Below are 27,359 nucleotides of genomic sequence, written 5' to 3'. Positions count from 1 at the left end.
AATAGTAGTGGTAAAAAAAGCACTTGTGGGTTTAACTAATCCTTTTTTTTTTTTTTTTTAATACAATTCTCCTTTAAGGGGGCGTCTCGTATGCCAGCATACTTTTGCTGATAGGTGTCCCTCATTTCCAGCTCAAAAAGTTGGGAGGTATGATAAATCTGAACTAGGGATGCACCGATGCCATTTTTTTTTTTTTTTACAATGAGTACAAGTACCAATAATTTTTTTTTTTTTTTTTTTAGTACTCAGCAATTACCGATACCTACCACAACTGTTTTGTTATCACTTCAGCTGTCAGCAGTAGTACAAAGCATTGAAAGTTATTTACAAATGAAATAAATTGATTTTTGTTTTTAATTTTGCACTTTTTCAATGTGAAATGTGTAAAAATATATGTGCAAAAATATTTACTAATAAAGCAAACAAAATAAGTTTTAATTGTGTATCGTTTATAAAATAGACGTGAACAAAAAAAAAACAGGAAAATAATTAAATGGAGAATAGGGAGTTAATTAAGGCTGATTAGAGTAAATTAAGGGGTTAAACAGAGGAACATTTGTTCATCCCTTTGATCTGTAGATGAAGAAACAGAAATATACAAAAAGAAACAATGTTTCTTTTTATTTTAGCGTTTCAGTGGCTGAGCAATGTTGTTAATAAACATTGTGGCTGCTTTTTTTTATTTATTTATTTTTTACAGCTCCAATTACCAGACTTCTTTAACACTTTAGCTGTCAACAGGGGAGACCCACTGACAGCTCAAAGAACCGAGCCTGAAAGTATCAGTTTCAGGTATCTGTGTATTTGCATGATTACCGATACTTGTGCAAATACTCAGTATCAGCGCAACCTTAATCTGAACCTACAGTTGTGGCCGAAATTGTTGGCACCCCAGAAATTTTTCCAGAAAATCAAGTATTTCAGTAACACATGTTTTGCTATACACGTTTATTCCCTTTGTGTGTATTGGAACAAAACAAAAAAAAAAAAAAACAAAAAAAAAAAAGCAAATTGGACATAATGTCACACAAACGGGCTGGTCAAAATTCTTGGCACCCTTAACTCAATATTTGGTTGCACACCCTTTGGAAAAAATAACTGAAATCAGTCACTTCATATAACCATCAATCATCTTCTTGCACCTCTCACCCGGCATTTTGGACCCCTCTTCCTTTGTAAACTGCTCCAGGTCTCTCTTATTGGAAGGGCGCCTTTTACCAAAAGCAATTTTAAGATCTCTCCACAGGTGTTCAATGGGACTAAAGCTGGCCATACACCTATAGATTATCTGCAGATTTTCTATGGTTAGATGGAAAAAGTGGAAGATTCCTCCATCCACACAGTTTAGCAAACATGGAGAAATCTGTTGCATCTAACTATAGAAAATCTGCAGATAATCTATAGGTGTATGGCCAGCTTTAGATCTGGACTCATTGCTGGCCACTTTAGAACTCTCCAGCACTTTGTTGCCATCCATTTTTGGGTGCTTTTTGGATGTATGTTTGGGGTCATTGTCCTGCTGGAAGACCAAAGATCTCGGACGCAAATCCAGCTTTCTGACACTGGGCTCTACAGTGCGACCCAAAATCCTTTGGTAATCCTCAGATTTCATGATTCTTTGCACACATTCAAGGCACCCAGTGCCAGAGGCAGCAAACCAACCCCAAAACATCATTGAACCTCTGTCATATTTCACTGTAGGTACTGTGTTCTTTTCTTTGTAGGCCTCATTCCATTTTCGGTAAACAGTAGAATGATGTGCTTTACTAAAAAGCTTGGTCTCATCTGTCCACAAGATGTTTTCCCAGAAGGATTTTGGCTTACTCAAGTACATTTTGGCAAACTGTAGTCTTGCTTTTTTATGTCTCTGTGTCAGCAGTGGGATTCTCCTGGGTCTCCTGCCATAGCGTTTCATTTCATTTAAATGTCGATGTATAGTTTGCGCTGACACTGATGCTCCCTGAGCCTGCAGGACAGCTTGAATTTCTTTGGAACTTGTTTGGGGCTGCTTATCCACCATCCGCCGATCCCCGCTGAGCAGCAAAATGACAGGTCCGTCGCTGCACAACCTGTCAGAGCGCCGCTCTCCCCTATGGGGGATCGGATGATGACGGACCGTAGAGTCCGTCGTCACCCGATCCGAAAACGGATGGAAAAGTAGGGTTTTCCTCCGTTACACTTTTCGGATCGGAGCGGGTCGGATGTCAGCGGACGTTCATCCGCTATTCCATAGGGATACATGTATGTCCGTTTTTCATCCGAAAACGGATGGATGAAAAACGGACATACGGATCCTCTGTGTGAAAGAGCCCTAAGTGAACTTCTCTCCTTTTTTATCTGCTTTCAGGTGTGATTTTTATATTGCCCACACCTGTTAGTTGCCCCAGGTGAGTTAAAGGAACATCACATGTTTGAAACAGTCTTATTTATCCACAATTTTGAAAGGGTGCCAACAATTTTGACCAGCCCATTTTTGGAATTTTGTGTGACATTATGTCCAATTTGCTTTTTTTCCTCCCTTTTGTTTTGTTCCAATACACACAAAGGGAATAAACGTGTATAGCAAAACATGTGTTACTGCAATACTTTTCTGTGAGAAATACTTGATTTTCTGGAAAAATTTCTGGGGTGTCAACAATTTTGGCCATGACTATATATTTGGTATTAAGGATGAGCTCCAGCGTGTTCGCATGCTGAACGTGCCGAGCCCGCCAGGAAGTCGGCATGGCGCAGCGCTAATCACAATCAGTGAGACATTTCCCGATGTGCGGCTGCAGAGATCGGGAAATATCTCCCTACCTGTGATTAGCGCTGCGCCGCGCTGACTTCCTGGCGGGCTGGGCACGTTCAGCATGCGAACACACCGGAGCTCATCCTTATTCGGTATGTTTCACATTTTCTCCAGCACACTGTAGAGGTCACTTCTAACACAGAATTCTAGCATGCTTCCCCTTTCCTCCCCATGTTGCACAGGCCAGTGGCAGGGAATCCTCTAGAAAGGGTGTATATTGGAGTGTGACAGAACTCTGAATTCTTTCAGATTTGGGGCTTTTTTAAAATGTATTTTTTTTTTCTCATTGAGTGGAGAAGAACCTTGCTTTCTCATTTAAACGCGGCCCTCCTGATCACTAGAGGGTTAATGATTGAAAAAATCTCTGGGAGATTCAGATACTGCTGCTTTCTTGTGTATTAAATAGCAAATGTATGCCGCGCTGTGGTAACAGTATAAATTAACCAGGATAACACAGCTTAAGTATACCATGTGATATAAACATAGTGTGACAAGCAAATTAAAAGTGCTGTGCTATTGTCTCCATCACATAAAAATCACAAAAAACACAATAACACTGTGATTCAGTGTAATGAACAAATACAACCCCTGGCAAAAATGATGGAATCACCAGTCCCTGAGGATGTTCCTTCAGTTGTTTATTGTTGTAGAAAAAAAGCAGATCACAGACATGGCCAAAAACTAAAGGCATTTCAAATGGCAACTTTCTGGCTTTAAGAAACACTAAAAGAAATCAAGAAAAATCATTGTGGTGGCCAGTAACAGTTAGATTTATAGAACAAGTACAGGGAATAAATTATGGAATCACTAGATTCTGAGGAAAAAATGATGGAATTACCCTGTAAATTTTCATTACAAACACTAACACCTGCATCAGATTAAATCTGCTTGTTAGTATGTAGGTAAAAAGGAGTGATCACACACAAATGGGAGGAAACTGGAGTCAACATCTGTGACCGAACTGTAAGAAACCGCCTAAAGGAAATGGGATTTACATACAGAAAAGCTAAAAGAAAGCCATCTCTAACACCTAAACACAAAAAAACAAGGTTACAATGGGCTAAGGAAAGGCAATCGTGGACTGTGGATGATTGGATGAAAGTCATATTCAGTGATGAATCTCGAATCTGCATTGGGCAAGGTGATGATGCTGGAACTTTTGTTTGGTGCCGTTCCAATGAGATTTATGCAAAACATGCAAATTTCCACAGTCAATTATGATATGGGGCTGCATGTCAGGTAAAGGCACTGGGGAGATGGCTGTCATTAAATCTTCAATAAATGCCCAGGTTTACATTGAAATTTTGGACACTTTTCTTATCCCATCTATTGAAAGGATGTTTGGGGAAAATGAAATCATTTATCAGGATGATAATGCATCTTGCCATAGAGCAAAAACTGTGAAAAAATTCCTTGAAGAAAGACACATAATGTCAATTTCATGGCCTGCAAACAGTCCGGATCTCAATCCAATTGAAAATCTGTGGTGGAAGTTAAAGAAAATGGCCCATGACAAGGCTCCAACCTGCAAAGATGATTTGGCAACAGCAATCAGAGAAGGCTGGAGCCAGATTGATGAAGAGTACTGTTTATCACTCATTAAGTCAATGCCTCAGAGACTGCAAGCAGTTATAAAAGCCAGAGGTGGTGCAACAAAGTACTAGTGATGTGTTGGAGTGTTATTTTGTTTGTTTTTCATGATTCCATAATTTTTTCCTCAGAATTGAGTGATTCCATAATTTATTCCCTGTGCTTGTTCTATAAATCTAACTGTTACTGGCCACCACAATTATTTTTCTTGATTTCTTTTAGTGTTTCTTAAAGCCAGAAAGTTGCCATTTGAAATGCCTTTAGTTTTTGGCCATGTCTGTGATCTGCTTTTTTTCTTCTACAACAATAAACAACTGAAGGAACATCCTCAGGGACTGGTGATTCCATAATTTTTGCCAGGGGTTGTAGAAAAAGTCTAAGTGGTGATCAATCGGAAATGGGACACCAATCTCTGACTACCAGTCTAGGTGATACAATATCAATTATAGGACTGTCTCCTATTGTATAGATCAGGGATATGCAATTAGTGGGGCTCCAGCTGTTGCAAAACTACAAGTCCCATCATGCCTCTGCCTCTGGGTGTCATGCCTGTGGCTGTCAGAGTCTTGCTATGCCTCATGGGACTTGTAGATCTGCAACAGCTGGAGGTCCACTAATTGCATATCCCTGGTATAGCAGATCATCCCCGGCAGCTGTAGTGCACTTTCACCGGAATGCTCCTCCACATGCCGATATGTTAGCGATAAAGCAAAGAACCACTCGTAGTGTACTCTTCATAGGCCTGGTGGACAAGGTAGAAGAGTTGCTCTGCTTGCTTTTTCAGTTCAGTATCCCTGTGCTTGTCAGGGTGGTATGGTATGCATGCACAGTCTGTGGTATGATGCCTTCAATTCCTCCTGAGTAACATCACTCCTAATGTTTAGCAGCACAAGTTAATTTACTGCTGCTTGCCTACTAGCAAAGTGAACAGTGAGTATCACGATGGTGACATCCCCAGATCTAGCAGTCAGTCACCAGTGCCTGAGATCTCACATAACATTGCAGATATACAATTATGAGACTGTAGGCACACTCACATACCGGGAAGCGTAATACTATATTTCAGAAGGAATTCCACACAAAAGATATATATATTTTTTTTTTTAGACTGTTTTAACTCCAGTCCTCAAGGCGCCCCAACAGGTCATGTTTTCAGGCTTTCCATTATTTGCACATGTGATGTGATCAATTTCACTGCCTTACTGTTGGGGCGCCTTGAGGACTGGAGTTGAGAAAAACTGTTTTAGGGTATTGTTTACGCACAATGAGCATCTCTAGATGTTCCAGATATCACAGAAAATCTTCACTGTTTGAGTTCAGATCCACTTTAAAGTGGTTCTAAATAGAGATGCACCGAAAATGGGGTTTTTCGTCATTCTGCTGAAAACGCATGCGATTTTTGCCATGATTTTACCACAATTTTACTGTGCTTATGGTGTGTTTTTCATAGGTCATGTGACCCAAAAACCGCATTAAAAATGTAACACAGGTGCGTTATTGATGCGTTCTTGCTGCATTTTCAATGCATTTCAATGGGAAGGTGCGTTTTTGGTGCGCTTTTTTTTTACCAAAAATGCAGCAAGCAAGATTGTTAACACAACAACGAAAGCGCAACCGACCAGTGTGAAGGCACACATAGAATTTAAAGTGACGCATTTTTCTTGAGCTTTTCTTGCTCTAAAGGTGCCAATAATGGCCGACAATAAATTTCATATTTATTTAAACACTTCCCGCCCGCTGTATAGTAAAATGACATTGGGCGGATTGCACTCTCGTTCTGGGACAAGGTCATATGATGATGCCTCAGAACAGCCGCTCTCGCGTGCCCGTGGGGGCATGCAGCGCGGCGATCACGGCCGTGCTGTGTTCCTAAGACACAGCGCTAAACTGATCTTAGTAAAAAGCCGATGACACAACTCATTACCCATATGATCGGCTGTGTTCAATCACAGCCAGTTAAATGTAAACTAGGAAGTGCCATTTTATCGGCTTACACTGACAGCATGTGAGGTGAGGAGAGCCGATCAGCGTCATCTCCTCGCAGGGGACACCTGTACAGGTAATCGGGGCACTGATCACAGTACAGCCCCAGCAGTGCCCATTAGTGATGCTCATCAGTGTGACACATTAGTGCCTCCTCATCAGTGCCACCTAATCAGTACCCTTAAGTGCCGCCTCATCAGCGCACATCAGTGAAGGAGAAAAATTATTTATTTACCAAATTTACTGACAGAAACTAAACTTTTTTTTTTTCAAAATTTTCGGTCTTTTTTCTTGTTTCCAGCACCAAAATTTCCATTCAGTGCACCTTTAGGCTTGGTTCACACTTGTGTGATACGGGAACCCTGTGAATGCGCTGCGGGTTCCTGCATTGCTCCTGACTCTCACAGCAGTTCACACTGTCATCTGCCAACTGCCGGGAGTGTCAATCCATTGTTAATGACACCCCGATTTCAGCTCACATATCGCACTGTGAACTGTCAGTACGGACATGAATCGGATTGCATGGGTGTGAACACCCATGCGATCCGATTCTGGTGTAGACCAGAAAAAGGGTCCTGTGCGAGTTTGGTCCAAATGCGATATCAGCCATACTGTCTGGCTGAAATCGCATCGCAAGAACGTTGCATGTGATTTGTACTGCAGTGCGGTGTGAATCACATGCGAGACCGCAGAAGTGAGAACCGGCAAGTTCTAAAGGCTGGGTGCTTTTTACTTTAAGGCCCCTTTCACACTGGGGTGATTTGCAGGCGTTATTGCGCTAAAAATACCGCCTGCAAACCGCCCCAAAACAGCCTCCGCTGTTTGTTCAGTGTGAAAGCCCGAGGGCTTTCACACTGAAGCGGTGTGCTGGCAGGAGAAGAAAAAAATCTCCTGCAAGCCGCATCTTTGGAGCGGTGAAGGAGCGGTGTATTCACCGCTCCTGCCCATTGAAATCAATGGGACACCGCGGCTATACAGCGGCTATAGCCGCGCTATTCGAGTTGTTTTAACCCTTTTTCGACCGCCAGCGGGGGGTTAAAACCGCACCGCTAGCGGCCGAATACCACGGTGAAACAGCGCTAAAAATAGCGCTGTTTTACCGCCGACGCCCCCTACTGCCCCAGTGTGAAAGCAGCCTAATGCATTCCCTGCATTTAATTAAAAAACACTGCACTATCTATTCTCATCCCCTTCTTGCCAGCACACAAACTGATTGGCTCCTTGTGCTGCTACTGCTTCTTCGTGTGTGTGTGTGTATATATATATATATATATATATATATATATATATATATATATATATATATATATATATATATATATATATATATATATATATATATAGTGTGTTTGTGTTTTTTTTTTTTTTTTTTCTGCCTGGAGTTAAGCTTTAAAGAAATGCGGATGTATTTTATATAGAAACAATAATACATACGATTTTTTTTCAAAGCCTTCTTGGACTGAGCTGACACATCTCGCCTGTTTCTGCAGTTGTGAAATATTTTTGCTGCAGAACCCAGAGTTCCAGGCACCATAAAGCAGTCGGCCAAAGGCTAAGAATTGATCGTTTTAACTCTCCTGAGAAGGGAAGCTCAGGTTGAGGTGCCTATTGACTAAATCTGCTGCAATATAAGGTCTCTTCTGGAGAAATCTTATGACCAGTGCCTAAAGCCCCATATACACTAATAGAATTTCTGCAGTTTTTTTCTACAGATTTACCAAAACCATATAATATGAGGTCAAACCATTAAGAGTTTCAATTTGTATGCAATCAGGCAGGCCCTTGCACTACATGGTTTTGGTAAATCTGAAGACAAACATCTGCAGAAAATCTAATAGTGTGTATGGGGCTTTAGTTTTTGTCATGGGACAGGACAGTAGAGAAATCTCTTTTATATGACAGTCAAACAGAATAATATTTTTTTCAACAGAAGCCTATATTATGTGAACATTGTAAGCATGTATGCCCAGAGGGAATGGGGTGTATGCTCACTTTTGGAAGAATGTGCTGCTCTAATATTGTCCTGTTATGTTGAGAATCCTGTTCCCCGCTTCCATTTTGCCCTGTATACAATTTAGCAGTTGGATAACCTGAACAACAGGAGCTCAGTTACATAGGATCATGTAAGTGTGTAAACCAGTCTATTTAGGCTGCAGAGTTGGCCTGGGATGCATGCCTGACACTATGGGGGTTATTTACTAAGGCCCCATTCACACCTGAGCGTTTTGTAGCTTGAAGCCTGAAACTACAAAACGCTGGAGGGGAAAAAACAAAAAACAATTATTCTCTATAGAGATGGTTCACATCTCCATGCCAAAACGCCTGAAGCTCAAACAAGTTCTGGAACTTTTTTTAGGCAGATTACAAAAAGTGATTTTCTGCTTTTTACATTGGTGACCTTTTGACCTGTACAAAATTGTGCGACTTTCTGCCTGAAAACGCTACACTCAGGTGTGAATGGGGCCTAAAACTGGAGAGTGCAAAATCTGGTGGAACTGCATGCAAACCTATCAGCTTCCAGGTTTTATTGTGAAAACTTAACTGAACAAGCTGAAGTTAGAAGCTGATTGGCTACAATGCACAGCTACACCAGATTCTGAGTGCTCCAGTTTTGGTAAATCTACCCTTTTTAAAGCTACATTCATCCTGGTGATTAGAGCTGGTGCGAATAGTAGCGGCAGGAATCAGTTTCCTGCTGCGGCTCTCAGCGACTAGGTGCAGCTATTTTATGTGCATCCAGCAGCAAACAGCACAGGTAATAGCTGGCTGTGCAGAACGCTGTAAAAAGCTGTGGCCTGTCATTATAACGAAGAGGGCCGGCCACTTCACCTAGTCGCTGAGAGCCGCATCAGGAACTGTTGCCTCAGTTCGCACTGGCCTTAATTGCCGATGTGAATGTAGCCTTAGGCCTGGTAAAAATGGGCAGTTTGGCTGCATTTTTACTGCCCCACTGAAAGTCTGATAAGGCAGCCAATGGAGGTCATACTCATGTTGCTATATAAACCTTTCCCCTAGCTTCCCTACCTAGGAGAGAGCGTGACATCACAATCACTCATGTAAATCCCAGGAGGTCCTGAGTACTCCGGGTCACACTCCTCCAGCACAGTTCAGAGACATCTTCTAGTGAGATTTCAGGTACTAAACATTCCCCGACATCTTACCAGAATGGTGACATCAGCTATAGTGCAGAACCCCAATCTATGATGCCTAAATATACAAATGTGTTTGTTATTTTTTTATTTGTTTTTTTGAAGCATTTTGACATCAGAATTTATAAGCAGACCTTATTCTGCCATGATAGCCCTTGTTCAGAAACTTCTTGTAATAGCGTGACAACATTGTGCCCCTGTCTCCCTACTATTTTCTACACTATCACCCTGTCACATGAGCTTCTGATAGACTACAAGAGGCTGTTGCATTGTATGGTCCACCTTGAGACATGGCATGCAGCCATCACTAGAGTACGTGCATGTAGATGGAAAGTGGCTGCAGAGGGTGCAGGAAATCCGTTATAATTCATTAAAAAAAGAAACCTCTTTATCAGCTATGAATCATCAAACTGCAGCGTAATGAAACCCTGCCATTAGTGCCAGGTCAGCACTTTTAGCCTATGGCTCTGTATATTATTGTTTTCCCCATCAGGGATTACTGAGACGTAGTCCTTCTGAAATTCCTGCAGTGTCCTTGAAGTTTTCTTGCTGTGTTATGAAATCATATTTATTTCCTGCATCTGCCCCGAGGTTTTCTGATTGCAGTGCTCCCTGATTGGAGTTTTCTGTAAGCTCTTCCTCTTGTAGATGTTTTATTAATTTTGTACAAAGTACGTATGTTACTGCAGATTTCTGTTATCATAGACAAGTATATACACCTACCGGCCACTTTATTAGGTACACCTTGCTAGTACCGGGTTGGACCCCTTTTTGCCTTCAGAACTGCCTTAATTCTTCATGGTATAGATTCAACAAGGTGTTGGAAACATTCCTCAGAGATTTTGGTCCATATTGACATAACATCACATAATTGCTGCTGATTTGTCGGCTGCACATCCCCAATGCGTATCTCTCTTTCCACTTCATCCCAAAGGTGCTCTATTGGATTGAGATCTGGTGACTGTGGAGGCCATTGGAGTACAGTGACCTCCATTGTTATGTTCAGGAAACCAGTTTGAGATGATTTGATCTTTGTGACATGATACATTATCCTGCTGGAAGAAGCCATCAGAAGATACACACACTGTAGTCATAAAGGGATGGACATTGTCAGCAACAATACTCAGGTAGGCCGTGGCGTGTAAACGATGCTCATTTGGTACTAAGGGGCCCAAAGTGTGCCAAGAAAATATCCCCCACACCATTACACCACCAGCCTGAGCTGTTGATACAAGAATAAAAGGATGGATCCATGTTATCATGTTTACGCCAAATTCTGACCCTACCATCTAAATGTCGAGACTCAACAGACCAGGCAATGTTTTTCCAATCTTCTATTATCCAATTTTGGTCAGCTTGTGGGAATTTGTAGCTTCAGTTTCCTGTTCTTAGCTGACAGGAGTGGCACCCGTTGTGGTCTTCTGCTGCTGTAGCCCATCTGCTTCAAGGTTCGATGTGTTGTGCGTTCAGAGATGGTATTCTGCATACCTTAGTGGTAACGAGTGGTCATTTGAGTTACTCTTGCCTTTCTATCATCTTAAACCAGTTTGCCCATTCTCATCTGACATCAACAAGGCATTTTCCTCCACACAACTGCCACCTACTGGATATTTTCTTGTTTTCGGACCATCCTCTGTAAACACTAGAGATGGTTGTGTGTGAAAATCCCAGCAGATCAGCAGTTTTTGAAATACTCAGACCAGCCCGTCTGGCACCGACAACCATACCACGTTCAAAGTCACCTAAATTCCCTTTCTTGCCCATTCTGATGCGCGGTTTGAACTTCAGCAAGTCGTCTTCACCACATCTAGATGCCTAAATGCATGAAGTTGCTGCCATGTGATTGGCTGATTAGCAATTTGTGTTACCAAGCAATTGAACAGGTGTACCTAATAAAGTGGCCGGTGAGTGTATACTTGCTGCAGATGATTTGCGTCAACAAGAGCAGTAAATGGAAAGGATTGCGTGTAAAAAACAAAACAAAGAAAAATCCTAAAGATTTTAATAGCCAATCTAGAAGGCCTTTGTTTACCTTGATTTATTTTTCTCGGCAGCTGGTCATTGGTTTTGGTATTCTCTGTGTAATGTGATTGTAGAGACTCTGTTGCCAGACTATTCATTTCAACAACCTTTGTCCCTCTGTGTCTTTACCATATACAGCGCATGTTATGTACCTGCAAAAAACCTCCCTTGTGTAGACACCCAAAAGCCTTGACACTGCTGTTGGGTGCCGCCATCTTGGATATGATGTCAGCAGATTTATAGCTGTCATTCCAGCGACACTATAGTATTCCCCCTTCACTCCTCCAACAGCTGCATCGAAGTTTATGTAGGGCAGTGATGGCGAACCTTGGCACCACAGATGTCTTGAAACTACATTTTTCATGATGCTCAACTACACTGCAGAGTGCATGAGCATTATGGGAAATGTAGTTCCAAAACATCTGGGGTGCCAAGGTTTGCCATCACTGATGTAGGGGATGGATGTAAGAGCTGGGCCAGCACAGAGTAATGAGTTACTTCGAGAGGAGGAGAGGGCTATGACATGCAAGGAGGCAGAGCTGTGCTATAAAAATGATAAAAATAATTTGCAGGATTATCTGTTACTTCCTGTTTTGGCTTTAGGGACAGGAAGTAAAGGTAAATCTCCCCAATTGTACACACAAGGCAAAAAATTAACTGACAGGGGTTGTAACCCTCCATTCAAAATTAAAAAAAAACAAGAAAGTTTTGCCTATAGTTCTACTTTAAAGCTGATATAATCCATTAATATATCATTTAAAGTAGAACAAAAAGCAAAACTTTTTCATTTTGGATAGCTTTAGGCTAGCTTTATACCTGTGCGGTTGATGCGTCTTGTGGTGTACTTTTTCAGTGCGTTTTTGATGCATTTTCAAGCTTCATGTGTTTTTTTTTTTTTTTTTTTTTTTGTAGGACGAGTTGTTAGACACAAAACCCTACAAAAAATGCACCGATAACACACCAATAACCCGTCCATAACGTCTACATTCAACCAGGTAGAAGTTATGGACGCTTCTTCAGATCTGTCCTGGCATCTGGAAGAGTGGTGTGCCAATGGTAAATAATCTCTGGAATTGTTAAAGGCCCTGGCAGGGTATATAGTCACAAGCGCTAGTGACCTCCTGTAGTGGTGAGGTCCATGTGAGCTGGTAAGTGAGATTTTCAGCCTTTGGTGGTAGTATTGAGGCACCAATCACGTGTCAAGGTGGTGGATGGTGGAGACATACACCAAGAATAATTATCATATCACTTGTGGACATTTCTTCTCATTTTTTCTTATTAGCGCACTCTGTAAAGCTATAGAGATCTGTGAGAGCCGCTGCTCTCATGCACATCGCTGGATCAAGGTAAGTATGTTTTTTCTCTATGCTCCCTCTGGCCTGTACATTGTGGTAACGGTAAAATGTGTATTGCCTCAATGCATGATGGCGCAATACACTGTGCGGCACCATTCTGTTTGTTAAAGCTTCTGTTTGGTGAGCTGTAAATGTGAGTCAAGTAATCATTATCCGCTATCCCCTTCTACAAAACTCTCGTCGTCTTTATGGTATTTAGATAAGTGTCATGAAAACTTGACTCGAGCCATCTGTCATTATCTTCCTCTTCTGTTTAAAGCTTAGTCAGGTGTCACACGCCCTGTTATTGAGTAGTTGAGTCATTAATTCTTTTGATCTATTGTGGTTTTATTAATCCGTGGTCATTAAAGCGGAGTTCCACCCATTTCTGTGTAGCTGCTGACCTTTAATAAACAGACACTCACCTGTCCCAAGGTCCAGTGATGCGGCCACCTGAAGCCTTGCTTCTCTCCTTCTCTCCGTGACGCCAGCATTGCAAGTGTGGGCACCCGGCCGTGACAGCTTGCGGCTTCACAGCCAGCTGCGCACTGTGCATGCGTAAATTGCGCTGCATGTTCTGATTGGCCAGGCAACCTTCTGGGACTTGTGACATTTCCCAGAAGATGACAGGGAGGGGGAGAGGAGAACTTCTGCTCAGCACCATGAACAAAAGTGGGAGCTGGGTACCTGTCAAAAAATGGCATGCCAATTGTGGTATGTCAGGGGGTCAGGAGTCCTTAAAGCGGAAGTTCCACTTTTGAGTTCCTTCTGCAGCTCACAGCGACTCTCAGCAGCTAGGTGCGGCCGCTATCTCCATGCTCTACAATTACAAGTGGTTGTTTATTGTTCCCTCCGCAGCCAGTGATTACCTGCATCGATCACTGCTGGACATTGTTACTATTCGCACTGGCTCTAATCCCTGGTGTGAATGTAGCCTTGGGCAGAGCCGACAGAACAATCATGACAGTTCCAAATCCTTACCCGGCCAGATACATTTCAGATGAAATAGGTAGGTCCGCATGGTCCCGTGCCACATGTTTTACCTCCTTTAACGAAATGTACATATGTGTGGGTACACACTACAACAGCCTAACACAGTGTGAATGGGGCCAAAATCTGTCGGGTTTATTATATATCATAAGGTAGATAAACGGGTATTACATTGTGATCGCATAAAAACTAAATTGCACCGTGTATGTTTGCACAGCATCCCAGGTGTTCTTCATATTCAATTAAAGGGGTTGTAAAGGTTCGTGTTTTTTCACCTTAAAACAAATGTCAGTGACCGGCCCCCCACTTGTCCCACGGGACGCACGATCTCTCTGTCTGGAGTTCTCGGCTGTTGATTGGATAGACTGATAGCAGCGCAGCCATTGGCTTCCGCTGCTGTCAATCAAATCCAATGACCGGGGAGCTGGGCCGAGTCCTGCATTTGGCGTCTATGGACGCCGAATGCTGGACTCGGGAGCGCGCCCGCAAGGTAACCCCCCGGGATAGCGCTTCTCCCAGGGGCTTATCTGAAGTGGGGAGGAGCCAAGAGAGCTGCCGAGGGACCCCAGAAGACGAGGTTTGGGGCCACACTGTGCAAAACTAGCTGCACAGGGGAGGTAAGTATGATATGTTTGTTATTTAAAAAAAAAATTAAAAATTAACTTTAGTGTCACTTTAAAGCTGAAGTTGGATCTGTATATATTTTGCCTTCTCTGGTGCCTCCCTATCCCCTTCATCAATGTACTGATCTTTTTAACCACTTCAATACTGGGCACTTTAACCACCTTCCTGCTCAGGCCAATTTTCAGCTTTCAGTGCTGTCGCAGTTTGAATGACAATTGAGCAGTCATGCAGCGCTGTACCCAAACTAAATTTTTATCTTTTTTTTTGAGACAGAGCTTTCTCTTGGTGTTATTTCCTCTCTCAGACTGTGACATAGTGTGAGGAGAGGAATGCCGATAACCTGCAAGTTTATTTACATGTGATCAGCTATTGGACACAGCTGATCACATGGTAAACAGCTGCTGTGATTGGCCCCTTACAGCGATTACAGAACGCACCTGATGTGTGCCCTGGGGGGCGGGGTTCTGGGAGGATGTTTATGGACGCCCTCCCAGAACGAGAGAGCTGTGCTGTAGCGGTCTGTCGGCTATAGCGTGGGTCTGAAGTGGTTAAATCCATTTTGTCTTCATTACATGCCTGTGATCACTGAGTCGCTGTGCTTTTCTTTGCAATTCTGGGAGAGGCCAGCAGGATGCTGTACATGGCTTCCTAAAAACCTCACAGCACCTTTTTGGAGGAGTTATGCAAATATCAAAGTGGTTAGTCTGGAGGAATGGAAGTCCTAGGCAGGCTGTAGACCGTTAAAAAAATAAATAAAAACCCACATGGGATTCTGAGTCTCTGATTAAAGAACTGAAATCCAATGAATGAATGGGGCGGGCCAAGGACAGTCAGTGTTGGAAGGAAAGGGCTAGATGATGCCTGATGTCCTCCAGCTAGTGAGTGAGATGTGCTCTATCTGACTTACTGCAGCTTTTAATGCACACTACAAGAATCTCAGTGTGCTATGAAATAAGGGAAAGTGTTTTCATTACAGGACCGGAAGCATGTACAGCTGTGCAAGACAAAGAAAATGAAATGATGAACTAAGACTCTACATTCTACCCCCCCCCCATTCCCTGTATTTATCTCTGTGGATGATGAGCCAGGGCAGCAGTCCAAGGATTTGAAATCCCACTCTTCTCCACCTCCTTTCTGCTGGGCTTCTGGGATGTGTAAGAATGATCCCCATTGGTTAGCACTGGTACAGAGGATTACTCTGATCCATCCTAAAAGCCCTACAGAAAGAAAAGGGAAAAGGAGGGAGAATTTTAATTCCCTGTATTGCTACACCAGCTATGTTGGCACTGACTGTTCATCACCCACGGAGGTAAGTACAGCGGGGAGGTACGGAGGTGTAGGGTGCGGGGTGTTAGTTTACATTTTTATTTTTTCTCAAAACGTGAACTAACCCTTGAAAGGTTTCTGTTTTATGTAAGAATTTGCTGTTCTTTATTTTGCAGGTATAAATCTTGTCCTCCACATTGCCAGGAATGATGGTATCTAAGCAGGCCTTTATGTTCAGCTTGGGCTCCCTCTATCTGTCCCTTCTATTTGTGTTCCTTCTCATGGACGTCTACGCCAGGCCTGCAAACAATTCGTCCATAAAGGAGAAACCCCTGGACAGCAAAAACGAGAATGAGATACTGCCTCCTGACCACCTGAACGGGGTGAAGATGGAAATGGACGGCCATTTGAACAAGGATTTCCATCAAGAGGTGTTCTTGGGCACAGACGACTTCAATGAAGACTCCGAGCCAAGCAGGAATAGGAGGAAACTAGCCGTTATCTTTTCTAAGTAAGTAACTGATTACAACACAAATCAGGCAATGCGCTCACAGATCAGTCGTACAGATCAGTCGTTTCCTATATCTATAGGAAATGTAATGTTTGCAGTGCAATGTCTGTAAAAGCTGAAAGGTGGCACAATTCCCCTAACTTAGGAACCGTACAAGTTTGCATTCAGTTTAATGTGATGGAGCACAATGTGACTGGTAGATGATCTATGCATTAGTCATTACTGCAAAGTACTGAAGTTCCTTATATCCGTGGTGCCGCCAGGTGCAAAAGCCCTGGAGTCCACTGCTGCACGTGAATACAAAGAATCGGGCCGCACACTTAGATATGCAATTATGTACATACTTTGAAGGTAAATCTATGAAAAACATTGGCCCTGAAGGAAGATTTTACCCCCTTCATGACCAGGGCATTTTTTTGCTGTTCAGCACTGCGCATCTTTAACTGGCAATTGCGCGGTCATACAACACTGTACCCAGATTAAATTTGTATAATTTTTTTCTATACAAGTAGAGCTTTCTTTTGATGGTATTTGATGGGTTTTTTATTTTTTAAAAACGAAATGAGAAAAGGCCAAAAATTGTGGGAACAAGGCTATATTTTTTACATTCTGCTGTAAAACATTTCCAATAAAAAAAAAAAAAAATTCAAAAATCAAGTTTCTTCATAAATGCAGGCAAAAATGTATTCTGCCTCATGTCTTTTGTAAGAAAAATGCCAATAAGTGTATACTTATTGGTTTGCATGAAAGTTATGGCATCTACAAATGATTGTGTGTGTAAATATACTGAACTTATTATTTATTTTTTATATACTAGTAATGGCGGTCATTAGTGACTTTTAGTGGGACTGTGATGGGCAATCTGACACTGGGAACTGACTGACTGCCACTGGCTGGAAAGGGGTTAACATCTAGGGGCAATCAAGGGGCTAACAGTGTGTAATGTCTGCTGCTTTAACCAATCGATGTGGCAGATTTTTCTCCCTGCTTTGCAGGCAGAAAAAAAACAGCCACATCACTACTCCGTGTACAGAGCCCTGTGTTGTTAATAAACAAAGGACTCTCTACTGTGATTCACTAAGCCAATCACCAGGTCCCCGCCATAAATCATTGGCTGGGACCTGCTGACCAACTTGTGCTGCACCGAATCACAGTACAGATGGGGGCAATAGCCGCTCGCGCTCCCCCTACCTGAAAATGCTGGATCATGTGCATGTATGTGATCCAGCGCAGAGTGGCTGCCCCATTGCTGTATATGTGCATGGGGTGGTCCTCAAGTGGTTAAGATTTATTTATAAAATGCAGTGTAGAGTTAACTGTGCCCTGGAGTGTGTTTACTGCTTAAAGTGGTTGTAAAGGCTGAGGTTTTTAAGTAAAAAACCTTTCTTTTGCAGCTTCCCCTTGCCCCCATAGCAAGCAAGCAGCTTGCTATGGGGGCACTCTAAAGGCAGGAGGAGCCAGAAGTGCCGTTGGGGGACCCCTAAAGAGGAGAATCGGGGCTACTCTGCAAAATCATTGCACAGAGCAGGTAATTATTTCATGTTTATTATTTTTTAAAAATTAAAAAGGAACCTTTTACCATCACTTCAGTGCTGTAGGAAACACTTGCAGATAGCAGAAGAGTTATGTTCCATGATCTGTTTCAGCTCATGACGCAGGTTTTATCCTTCCCAGGCCACCCCCCCCCCTCCCCCCATTTATTAGAATGACTAGGACTTTGCTCGCTTTACAGTTGCAAAAGAAGAAAAGTTCAAACCACATTTATATATTTATTGCTGGGTCTTCTATTCCCTCCCAATGGTTGAATGATTATTGCTATATATCAGGATATGGGAATTGTAAATGTACTACACAAAGTATACTTGGCATATACTTGAGAGATCTATCATCCTCCATTGCTGTCCGATTCATGAAATTTGAGGTGGGCACATATATCTGCAGTGTTTTCTTATCTCTCTTCAAAGCTCTAAGTCCCCTGGCTTTTTCCTGCTCCCTTCTGTTATCAGCATGATAACGTCTGACAAGTTCTCCGTCACAGGAGATAAAACCAGCCTGAAATTTGTGTTGGGGACGTTGATATAAATTAGCAGACAGCTAAACTATTCACAGGACAGCTTTGAGAATCGCTACCTATGGGGGGGGGGGTTTGTATGCCCAGACTTCACTTCCTAGGCTGAACAGGAAGAGAGCATTTTTAACACGATCTAAAACTTTCTAAAGAATATATAAAGCTGAAGACAACAGATATACATGTAAAACGTATGTAGGGAGATTTGTTTAATCCCTGTGTATCCTCTGAGGCTGTTCACTTCACTGGGTATATGTGAGGGTTTACATCCACTTTAAATTAAACTTGCGGCAAGTGAAGTCGGAACCTCATTTGTTCCAGGTCAGTGACCTTTGGAAGCATGAAGATCAGCATGGCAGTCAGGTGATTAAAGCTGGATACACACTATCCAATTTTGTTTAGATTTTTTCCTTTAGATTTACCAAAAACCATATAATATGAGGTCAATCCTAAACACTTTCAATTTTATATGCAATCAGGCAGGCCCTTGTACTACATAGTTGAAGGTAAATCCAAGGAAATCGAACAACAAAAGTTGTATAGTGTGTATCCAGCTTTGCACTTTTTAGCAGGGTGGATTTGATTTAAATCATAATTTCTAAAGAGCAACTGTCATCTCTGTCCCGCAGCAGCTCCACCCCTGACCTGCTGTTGACTCACCAACAGTCCCATTCACTTTAATGGGACAGCTGGTGACGTGGCAGTGATCCAAAAAGCTGAGGAACGTGGCGGCAGCAGGTGAGTGGATGTCCGCTAACGGGCGCTGCCATGATGGATCTGAAATGACAGGTGCTCTTTTAATGTAAGGACTTATTCTTACTGGTAGTTAGAATCTTTAATATTTGCAAACAAAATAAAGGGTTCCTATTTAGAATAATAAGCTGTCAGGTTAGTAAAACAGCGATAGCAGAACCGATTTTAGGTTATCACACATAGTTGGAGAACTACTCAAATTCTTTTGTTTAATTAAAACAATAACATTGACAGAGCATGTTATCTCAGCTTGCAGAGCTTGGATTCATTGAATGAGTTTACCAAAAATGTAAATCATGCTACTTAACTAAGCTCAATTTCATGTTGAATAAATTCAATTATTATTGTATCTTAAATAGAAAACTATCTTTATATCGATTTTTACTCCAAAAAAAATGTTATTACAATAAATTTGATAAAAGTAAAAAAAAAAATCTGATTTTAATAAAAAATTTTTTTTTTTGCTTGTTTGTTTTTTTTGTTTTTTTAATCATTGATTTTTATCCACCCTGCACTTTAGTAGACAGGGTCAGTTATAGGAGCCCACATATTGACCCTCATAACAGACCTCCCTCTGAATGTAAATAAAGGAGCTGTTGACAGTTTTACTGGAGCATCTCGGCCCTTAAAATAGACGCGTGTGTGACTCTATACAGAGGAGGAACGAAAACGAAGATAGAATTAGCTGTTTTTGTGGGTTTCTTATGACACGCCTCTCTAGTGAAGTCTTCTCTGGAAACTTCTGCAGTTTTGTGGTCGGGGGATCCATCCTTGAAATTTATATGTTGTAATTATAGTAAAATTATGATGGATTTTAGGGGAAGTTAGTCATTATTAGTACTGACTAATATGACTAATCTACATGACTACTATATCACTACTTAAAAGTGCTAGACATTTGACTACTGTGACACGAGTCTGAATCACATGTTTTTGTGTTTTTATCGGTTCAGTAAAGTAACAGGCAACTCAGAATCAATATTTCAGATTTGAAAAGATGCCAGCAAGATGAATTGTATAACAGATTTGGATGTTTCTGCTGAAGACTCCTAAGTATCTAGCTCCATCCAGTTGTGGTGGCCCCTATAAAGGTGTTTTCACACTTTGTTTCAAAAATAATGCAAGCTCAGGGGCCTAGAACGAGTCACCAGTATTGGCTGTATAGCAATGGTAGTCAATGTATTTGCTATAGGGGGCCTGAAGTGTGGCCCTCTGACATTACCAAAGGGCCACACATAATATTCAATATATGCAATATTACAGAAAGCTGTCAGACCACAGATATGCTATAGGAGATGGAGATCAGAGCCTACCACCATGCTACAAGATAAGGTAATGTTATAGGAGTTGTTGAACACAGTTATAGACCAAAGATACAGTAGTCAAGACTCTCTCCTCTAGAGTTTCTTTACAAATTAATTTTTCCATATATGTGCTCTCTACAGCCCACTTAAAAGTAATTTTTATCACAATAAAGACAGAAGGCTAAAAAGCCTTCTTTGTGCAGCAGCCCCCCTAATACTTGAGGTCCCTCTCTGTCCGGCGATATCCAGGAGTGTCTCAGCCGCTTGAGATTCTCCTTCCTGATTGGCTGAGACACAGCAGTGGCGCCATTGGTTCCCGCTGCTGTCAATCAAAGTCAGCTAGCCAATAAGGGGAGAGAGGGGGCCGGGCCAGGGCTCTGTGTCTGAATGAACACAGGGAATTGTGTCTCAGGTCGGGTGCCCCCATAGCAAGCTGCTTGCTGTGGGGGCACTGAACAGGAAGGAAGGACCAGGATCACGGAAGAGGGACCTGAGAAGAGGAGGCTGTTGCAACAGAGCAGGTAAGTATTATATATATTCAGACCCCCTTACATTTTTCACTCTTTGTTATATTGCAGCCATTTGCTAAAATCATTTTAAGTTCCTTTTTTTCCTTATTAATGTACACACAGCACCCAATATTGACAGAAAAACACAGAATTATTGACATTTTTGCAGATTTATTAAAAAAGAAAAACTGAAATGTCACATGGTCCTAAGTATTCAGACCCTTTGCTGTGACACTCATATATTTAACTCGGGTGCTGTCCATTTCTTCTGATCATGCTTGAGATGATTCTACACCTTCATTTGAGTCCAGCTGTGTTTGATTATACTGATTGGACTTGATTAGGAAAGCCACATACCTGTCTATATAAGACCTTACAGCTCACATTGCATGTCAGAGCAAATGAGAATCATGAGGTTAAATGAACTGCCTGAAGAGCTCAGACAGAATTGTGGCAAGGCACAGATCTGGCCAAGGTTATAAAAAAAATTTCTACTGCACTTAAGGTTCCTAAGAGCACAGTGGCCTCCATAATCCTTAAATGGAAGACGTTTGGGACGACCAGAACCCTTCCTAGAGCTGGCCGTCCGGCCAAACTGAGCTATCGGGGGAGAAAAGCCTTGGTGAGAGAGGTAAAGAAGAACCCAAAGATCACTGTGGCTGAGCTCCAGAGATGCAGTCGGGAGATGGGAGAAAGTTGTAGAAAGTCAACCATCACTGCAGCCCTCCACCAGTCTGGGCTTTATGGCAGAGTGGCCCGACGGAAACCTCTCCTCAGTGCAAGACACATAAAAGCCTGCATGGAGTTTGCTAAAAATCACCCGAAGGACTCCAAGATGGTGAGAAATAAGATTCTCTGGTCTGATGAGACCGAGCTAGAACTTTTTGGCCTTAATTCTAAGCAGTATGTGTGGAGAAAACCAGGCACTGCTCATCACCGTCCAATACAGTCCCAACAGTGAAGCATGGTGGTGGCAACATCATGCTGCGGGGGTGTTTTTCAGCTGCAGTGACAGGATGACTGGTTGAAATCGAGGGAAAGATGAATGTGGCCAAGTAAAGGGATATCCTGGATGAAAACCTTCTCCAGAGTTCTCAGGACCTCAGACTGGGCCGAAGGTTTACCTTCCAACAAGATAATGACCCTAAGCACACAGCTAAAGTAATGAAGGAGTGGCTTCACAACAACTCCGTGACTGTTCTTGAATGGCCCAGCCAGAGCCCTGACTTAAACCCAATTGAGCATCTCTGGAAGACCTAAAAATGGCTGTCCACCAACGTTTACCATCCAACCTGACAGAACTGGAGAGGATCTGCAAGGAGGAATGGCAGAGGATCCCCAAATCCAGGTGTAAAAAACTTGTTGCATCTTTCCCAAAAAGACTCATTGCTGTATTAGATCAAAAGGGTGCTTCTACTAAATACTGAGCAAAGGGTCCGAATACTTAGGTCTATGTGATATTTCAGTTTTTCTTTTTTAATAAATCTGCAAAAATGTCAACAATTCTGTGTTTTTCTGTTAATATGGGGTGCTGTGTGTACATTAATAAGGGAAAAAAAAATGAACTTAAATCATTTTAGCAAATGGCTGCAATATAACAAAGAGTGAAAAATTTAAGGGGGTCTGAATACTTTCCATCCCCACTGTGTATGTGTATGTATGTGTATGTATATGTATGTATATATATATATATATATATATATATATATATATATATATATATATATATATATATATATATATAGTATGTTTGGGGCTTCTAAGTAATTTTCTAGCAAAAGTTTAAGTGGTTAAACTGCCTCTGCACTTGTTACATCGAATCGTAGAAATGCCAGATTAAGATGGTATGGTGAGAGGGGTTGAATCGAAATTGGGATTTTTTTTTTTAAACGATTAATCGTGCAGCTCTAACACTGATGCTTTAAGACTAGCTGTACTAACCATGCGCTGTTAGTACAGCGATCTCCCCTGCTGTGCTATCGTGTTTTGACAGGGGACGACCCCGCCCCTATCCCCCCTCAACTGTGCCAGAACAGACGGGTCGGCGCTCTCAACTATTGGCTGAGATCGCTGATCAGGAGCCGATCGGCAGACCTTTTTTGGTTATGCCCCATCCATAAAAGCCGGCTGGCTGCAACACACATGGACCAAATGTCGGACGGTATCTATTGAACCGACCGATGCCGTCTGACATTCGGCCCATGTGTACTAAGATTTAGTCCATGTGCATAGGTGTAGGGTCCATAGCTGCCAGCAGCCTGTATAAATCTGTGACAGGCTGAATTATGCGACGGCTGCATGCTGTACTCAGTGGTACACATTTATATGCATTCAAGGACATATGCTTGGCACACAAAATATAGCATCCAGAAGCTGCGTATTTTAGCCTGCAACAGATTTTCACAGGCTGCCGGCAGCAGGGCTGGACCCACTCACAGTACTTTTACTGCAAGCAGCGGCAGGACACAGCAGATCACGGGGTGTCATGTGATCGCTATGGTTTGTCACAATGTATGAATGGCTTCCATTCATGACTGTTTTGCTTACTATTGGGATGCTGTGATGGGCCCACAGCTATCACATGGTACCTGGGCCAATTACAGCACCCTATACCATGTGATTAACTGTAGCCAATCATAGATCACGATAGTAAGCAGGCTGTCCTGAATGAAAGTCCTTGAGGCGCCCCCCCCCACAAAAACACACAGGACTAAAGTTAACATTTTTGCAAAAAATTCACTTAACATGCTGTCTTCTCAGTCAGTATCCCTGATCACTGCCGCAACATCCCTTGTAATAGAAAAAAAGCATGATAGGACCTCCTAAACATGAGATCTGGGGTCAAAAAGACCTCAGATCTCCTATTTACACTAAAATGCAATAAAAAAAACAAAAAAAACAAAACATTTTGCCGGGCCATCTTCCCCTCACTCATCTCCATACCTAACAGGGAGAAGGATCCGATTGCCTCTGCGCTGCCTGCAGCTCCGTTAAGCGGTGGAGGGCATTGGAGAGCAGCAGGATGGGGGGGCCCTCTCCCACCGCCGATAAAAGTGATCTTGTGGCGAAGTCTCCTCTGAGACCACTTTTATCTGAAACCAGACCGTTTACTGAAGAGGATACTAAGGTTATGGCAGCTAGACACTGCCATAACAACGATATCCCTTTTCAAAGTGCCCACGTATATCGTCGTGTGCCGGTCCGGATGTGGTTAATTTCTTAATTTTCCAAAAAATTTGGCAAAATTACAACTTCAAAACACTTGCCATGCCTCTTAATACTTGGACTGTCTGCTTTCTAAAAAGGGGTAATTTGCGGGATATTTGTACAGTCCTGGCATTTTAGGACCTCAAGAAATGAGGTCAGTACATCAATTTTCAAATATATATACCATAGTTTGTAGACTCTAACTTTCAGCTAAAATATATAAACTGATTTGGGTTATTCTTACCACAGACATGTGGCAGAGTATATTATGGCTGCTTTCACAGTGTGGCGTTTTTCAAGCACTTTTGCATTAAAAAAAGTGCATGAAAAGCTAGAAAAATGTTTCCTTTTAAAATCTATGAATACGTTCGCACTAGGGTGGTGCGCTTCACTTTGCGGTGTAAAAAATCCTGCCTACAGCATTTTTGAAGAATGTTTGGGGAGTTAAAAAAACAAAAAAAGAAAGACAACACATAAATGCTACTCCCCATTGAAATGAATGTGAACCGCAAAAAAAAAAAAAAATTCTAAATATCCCCTGCTAAACAATTTTTGTGCAGGTTTTGAGTCACATGTTCTTTTAAAAAATGCACCGCAAAAAGCTCCACTATTGCATAGGTGTTTTACTGGCAGTTTTGAAGCAAACCAGTGTAAAAGTGCCCTATGGCCTAAATTTATGAAGAAAGATTATTTGTTTGCAAAATTTTATAACAGAAACTAGGAAACTTTTTTTTTTTTTTTTTCTAAATTTTCTGTTTTTTTTTCGTTTATGTAGGGAAAATAATGAAAACCCAGAGGTGATCAAATACCACCAAAAGAAAGCTCTATGGGAAAAAAACTGATATAAATTTAATTTGTGTTCAGTGTTAAATGACCGAGCAACTGCCAGATAAAGTAGCGCATTGCTGAATAGCAAAAATGGCCTGGTCATGAGGGAGGTAAAACCTTCCGGTGGTTAAAGTGATTTGTAAATGACTTTTTTTTTTTAAACAGGTTTATTTTATTGCTCTGTGCAGTGGAGTTGCACAGAGAAGCTTCAATCTGTCTCTTCTCGGGTCAAAAAAAAATGAGACTTTACAATCACTTTAATTAAAAGCTGCAGGAGCCAATGGCTCCCGTAGCTGGTGGCTTCATGGGTCAATCGGATAGCATAAGGCTGGAAGAGATGGGCCACAGCTCTCCTATGGAAGTTTTCCTTATTGTTTGTTTTAAAAAAAAAAAAAGCACCATGCTATGAAAATCCATGGGCTTGACCGTTTCTAAATTCCATGGCCCACTCAAACATAACTTCTGCATTTAATTTGACTAAGCGGACACGGCCTACCTGCTTTATTGGTCTTTCTTTACGAAACTGGTTGAGCAGAATTAGAAATATTTGGTAAGCAAAACGGTTAACCTTTGTAGTCAGCAGTTTGGCTGCAGCTTTGCTTTATACTATATCTGCATGGCAGGATGATGATGTGTGAAGGGTATTGGGTAAATCCCCTATCTCTGCAAAATAAGTGATCACATTTGGCTGCTCACTATTGCTGTAGAGCTGATACCTGATTCTGAGAAATTGGGGCCCACGTCTTCGGTAAGAGAGTGCTCATTGGCTCTTCCTGTTGGAAGCAATGCCTCTTCACGTACTTTTACAAGAAACTAAACCTGTCTGATTGAAACAGCTTGATAACCTGAAACCTGACTGAACCTTGTGGCTCTGAGAGGTGCAGAATATATGCCCACGCACTTAAAGATCTCTGTTACAGTGTTTGCAGACTTTGCTGAGCTAGGTGATTTTTGCTGAACTGAATTGCAGTGGTTTGTATTTAGTGTGAAAAATGGAAAATATGGGAAATGATACCCCCCCCCCCCCCCCCCCCTTTTTTTTTTTTTTTTTTTCCCCCTTGACCAATATATTTTCAGCAACAGTTTTTATTGAAATTTTTTGCATTTATAAAAAAAAGTTGGACACAGGTACTGTGCACGTAGTAAACAATATACAGTCATAGCACACCAAAAAAACAATCTGGAGAACATTAACAAGACAAAAGGAAAGGCCTCCACAAAGGCCAATAATATGGGCGACCTAGAACAAGCATTAACATGAGCAGTGTGCAATAATTTAAATATCAATTAAAGGCTCAATGCTATGACTTCATTTCCTCTTGAACAATATAAAGAGTCACCTAAATTGAGAAATCCATGCATAAGTCAGTCCAAAGTTCTTTATTAACCACCGCTCTCACAACAGCGACAAATGATGTTAATTTTACCATAGCGACGGCCTTATCACAGCCAATTCCGGCTTTCTTCGGGTCTCCCGGTGGGACAGGAGAGCCCAAGCGAGCCACAGAAGGCGGGGGGGGAGAGTCCCTTCCACTGCTTGTGATAACCGAGTGGCTGGTTAGCCACTCCGGTTGTTATTACAAGAAAGCTGACCGTCTGCTCTAAAAGAACGGTACAGGGGTGATGCCTGCAGCTGCAGGCATCGCCCTGGTACAACCACTTGAAGTCATATGACGTACCAGATACGTAACTTGGCGGCAAGTGGTTAGTATTACAAATATGACAGAAACAAAAGAATTTGATGGGGGAATCCCTCCCGCTGAGCCATTGTGTTCTCCTGGTGGGGGAAGCCGTCGCCGCCAGGAGAAGACCATGATTATTGCTAGTGACTATAACAGCTGCTAGCGATAATCCCATGTAAACTTGGGTATATTCAACCTGCCCATACATGGATGGAATCTCGGCCGGATCAGCAGATTCGAACCGTCTATGGCCAACATAAGTCCCTGGATACAAAGGTCTAACAGGAGTACGTTAATATGGTGATTATGCCTGTCCTCACAGCTAATTTATATGGCCATACTAAATAGTAAGGATGGGCTCAGGCATTTTCACAGTTCTACATGCCCGAGCCCACCGGGAAGCTTACACTGCGCAGCGCTAATCACAGGCAGTGAGACATTTCCCGATCCGCGGCTGCACAAATCAGGAAATGTCTCACTGCCTGTGATTAGCGCTGCGCAGTGTAAGCTTCTTGGCGGGTTCAGGCATGTGGAGCTGCGAACACGCCTGAGTCCACCCTTAATAAATAGCTAGCAGAGGAGATTGCTCCATCCAGGGGGGACTCCTGTGTCCATGCAGTTTACGAAGCGGGGGAGAAGTCTCCATCCATAGTGTTTAGAAATCTTTTATGCAGCCCATAGATGATGTGGATGGAGGAATCCTCCCCGCTCAGCCATTGTATTCTGCTAGTGGAAAGACTTCCCCGAT

General features: G+C 42.2%; 1 protein-coding gene across 1 annotated transcript in view; it reads left to right on the top strand.

The window, feature by feature from the left end:
- SDF4 (stromal cell derived factor 4) overlaps positions 1 to 27,359 on the top strand; it is a 93,807-nt gene that overhangs the window by 714 nt on the left and 65,734 nt on the right. The window contains exon 2 of the mRNA XM_073602885.1: positions 15,926 to 16,260. Within this exon, the coding sequence (XP_073458986.1) occupies positions 15,956 to 16,260 (305 nt within the window). The 5' untranslated portion in view covers positions 15,926 to 15,955. The remainder of the gene's footprint in view (positions 1 to 15,925; positions 16,261 to 27,359) is intronic.

The sequence above is a fragment of the Aquarana catesbeiana genome, linkage group LG10 (genome assembly GCF_042186555.1).
Source record: "Aquarana catesbeiana isolate 2022-GZ linkage group LG10, ASM4218655v1, whole genome shotgun sequence".
Lineage (NCBI taxonomy): Eukaryota > Metazoa > Chordata > Amphibia > Anura > Ranidae > Aquarana > Aquarana catesbeiana.
The sequence above is the reverse complement of the archived record's forward strand: the minus strand, read 5'-3'. Positions and strand labels throughout refer to the sequence as shown.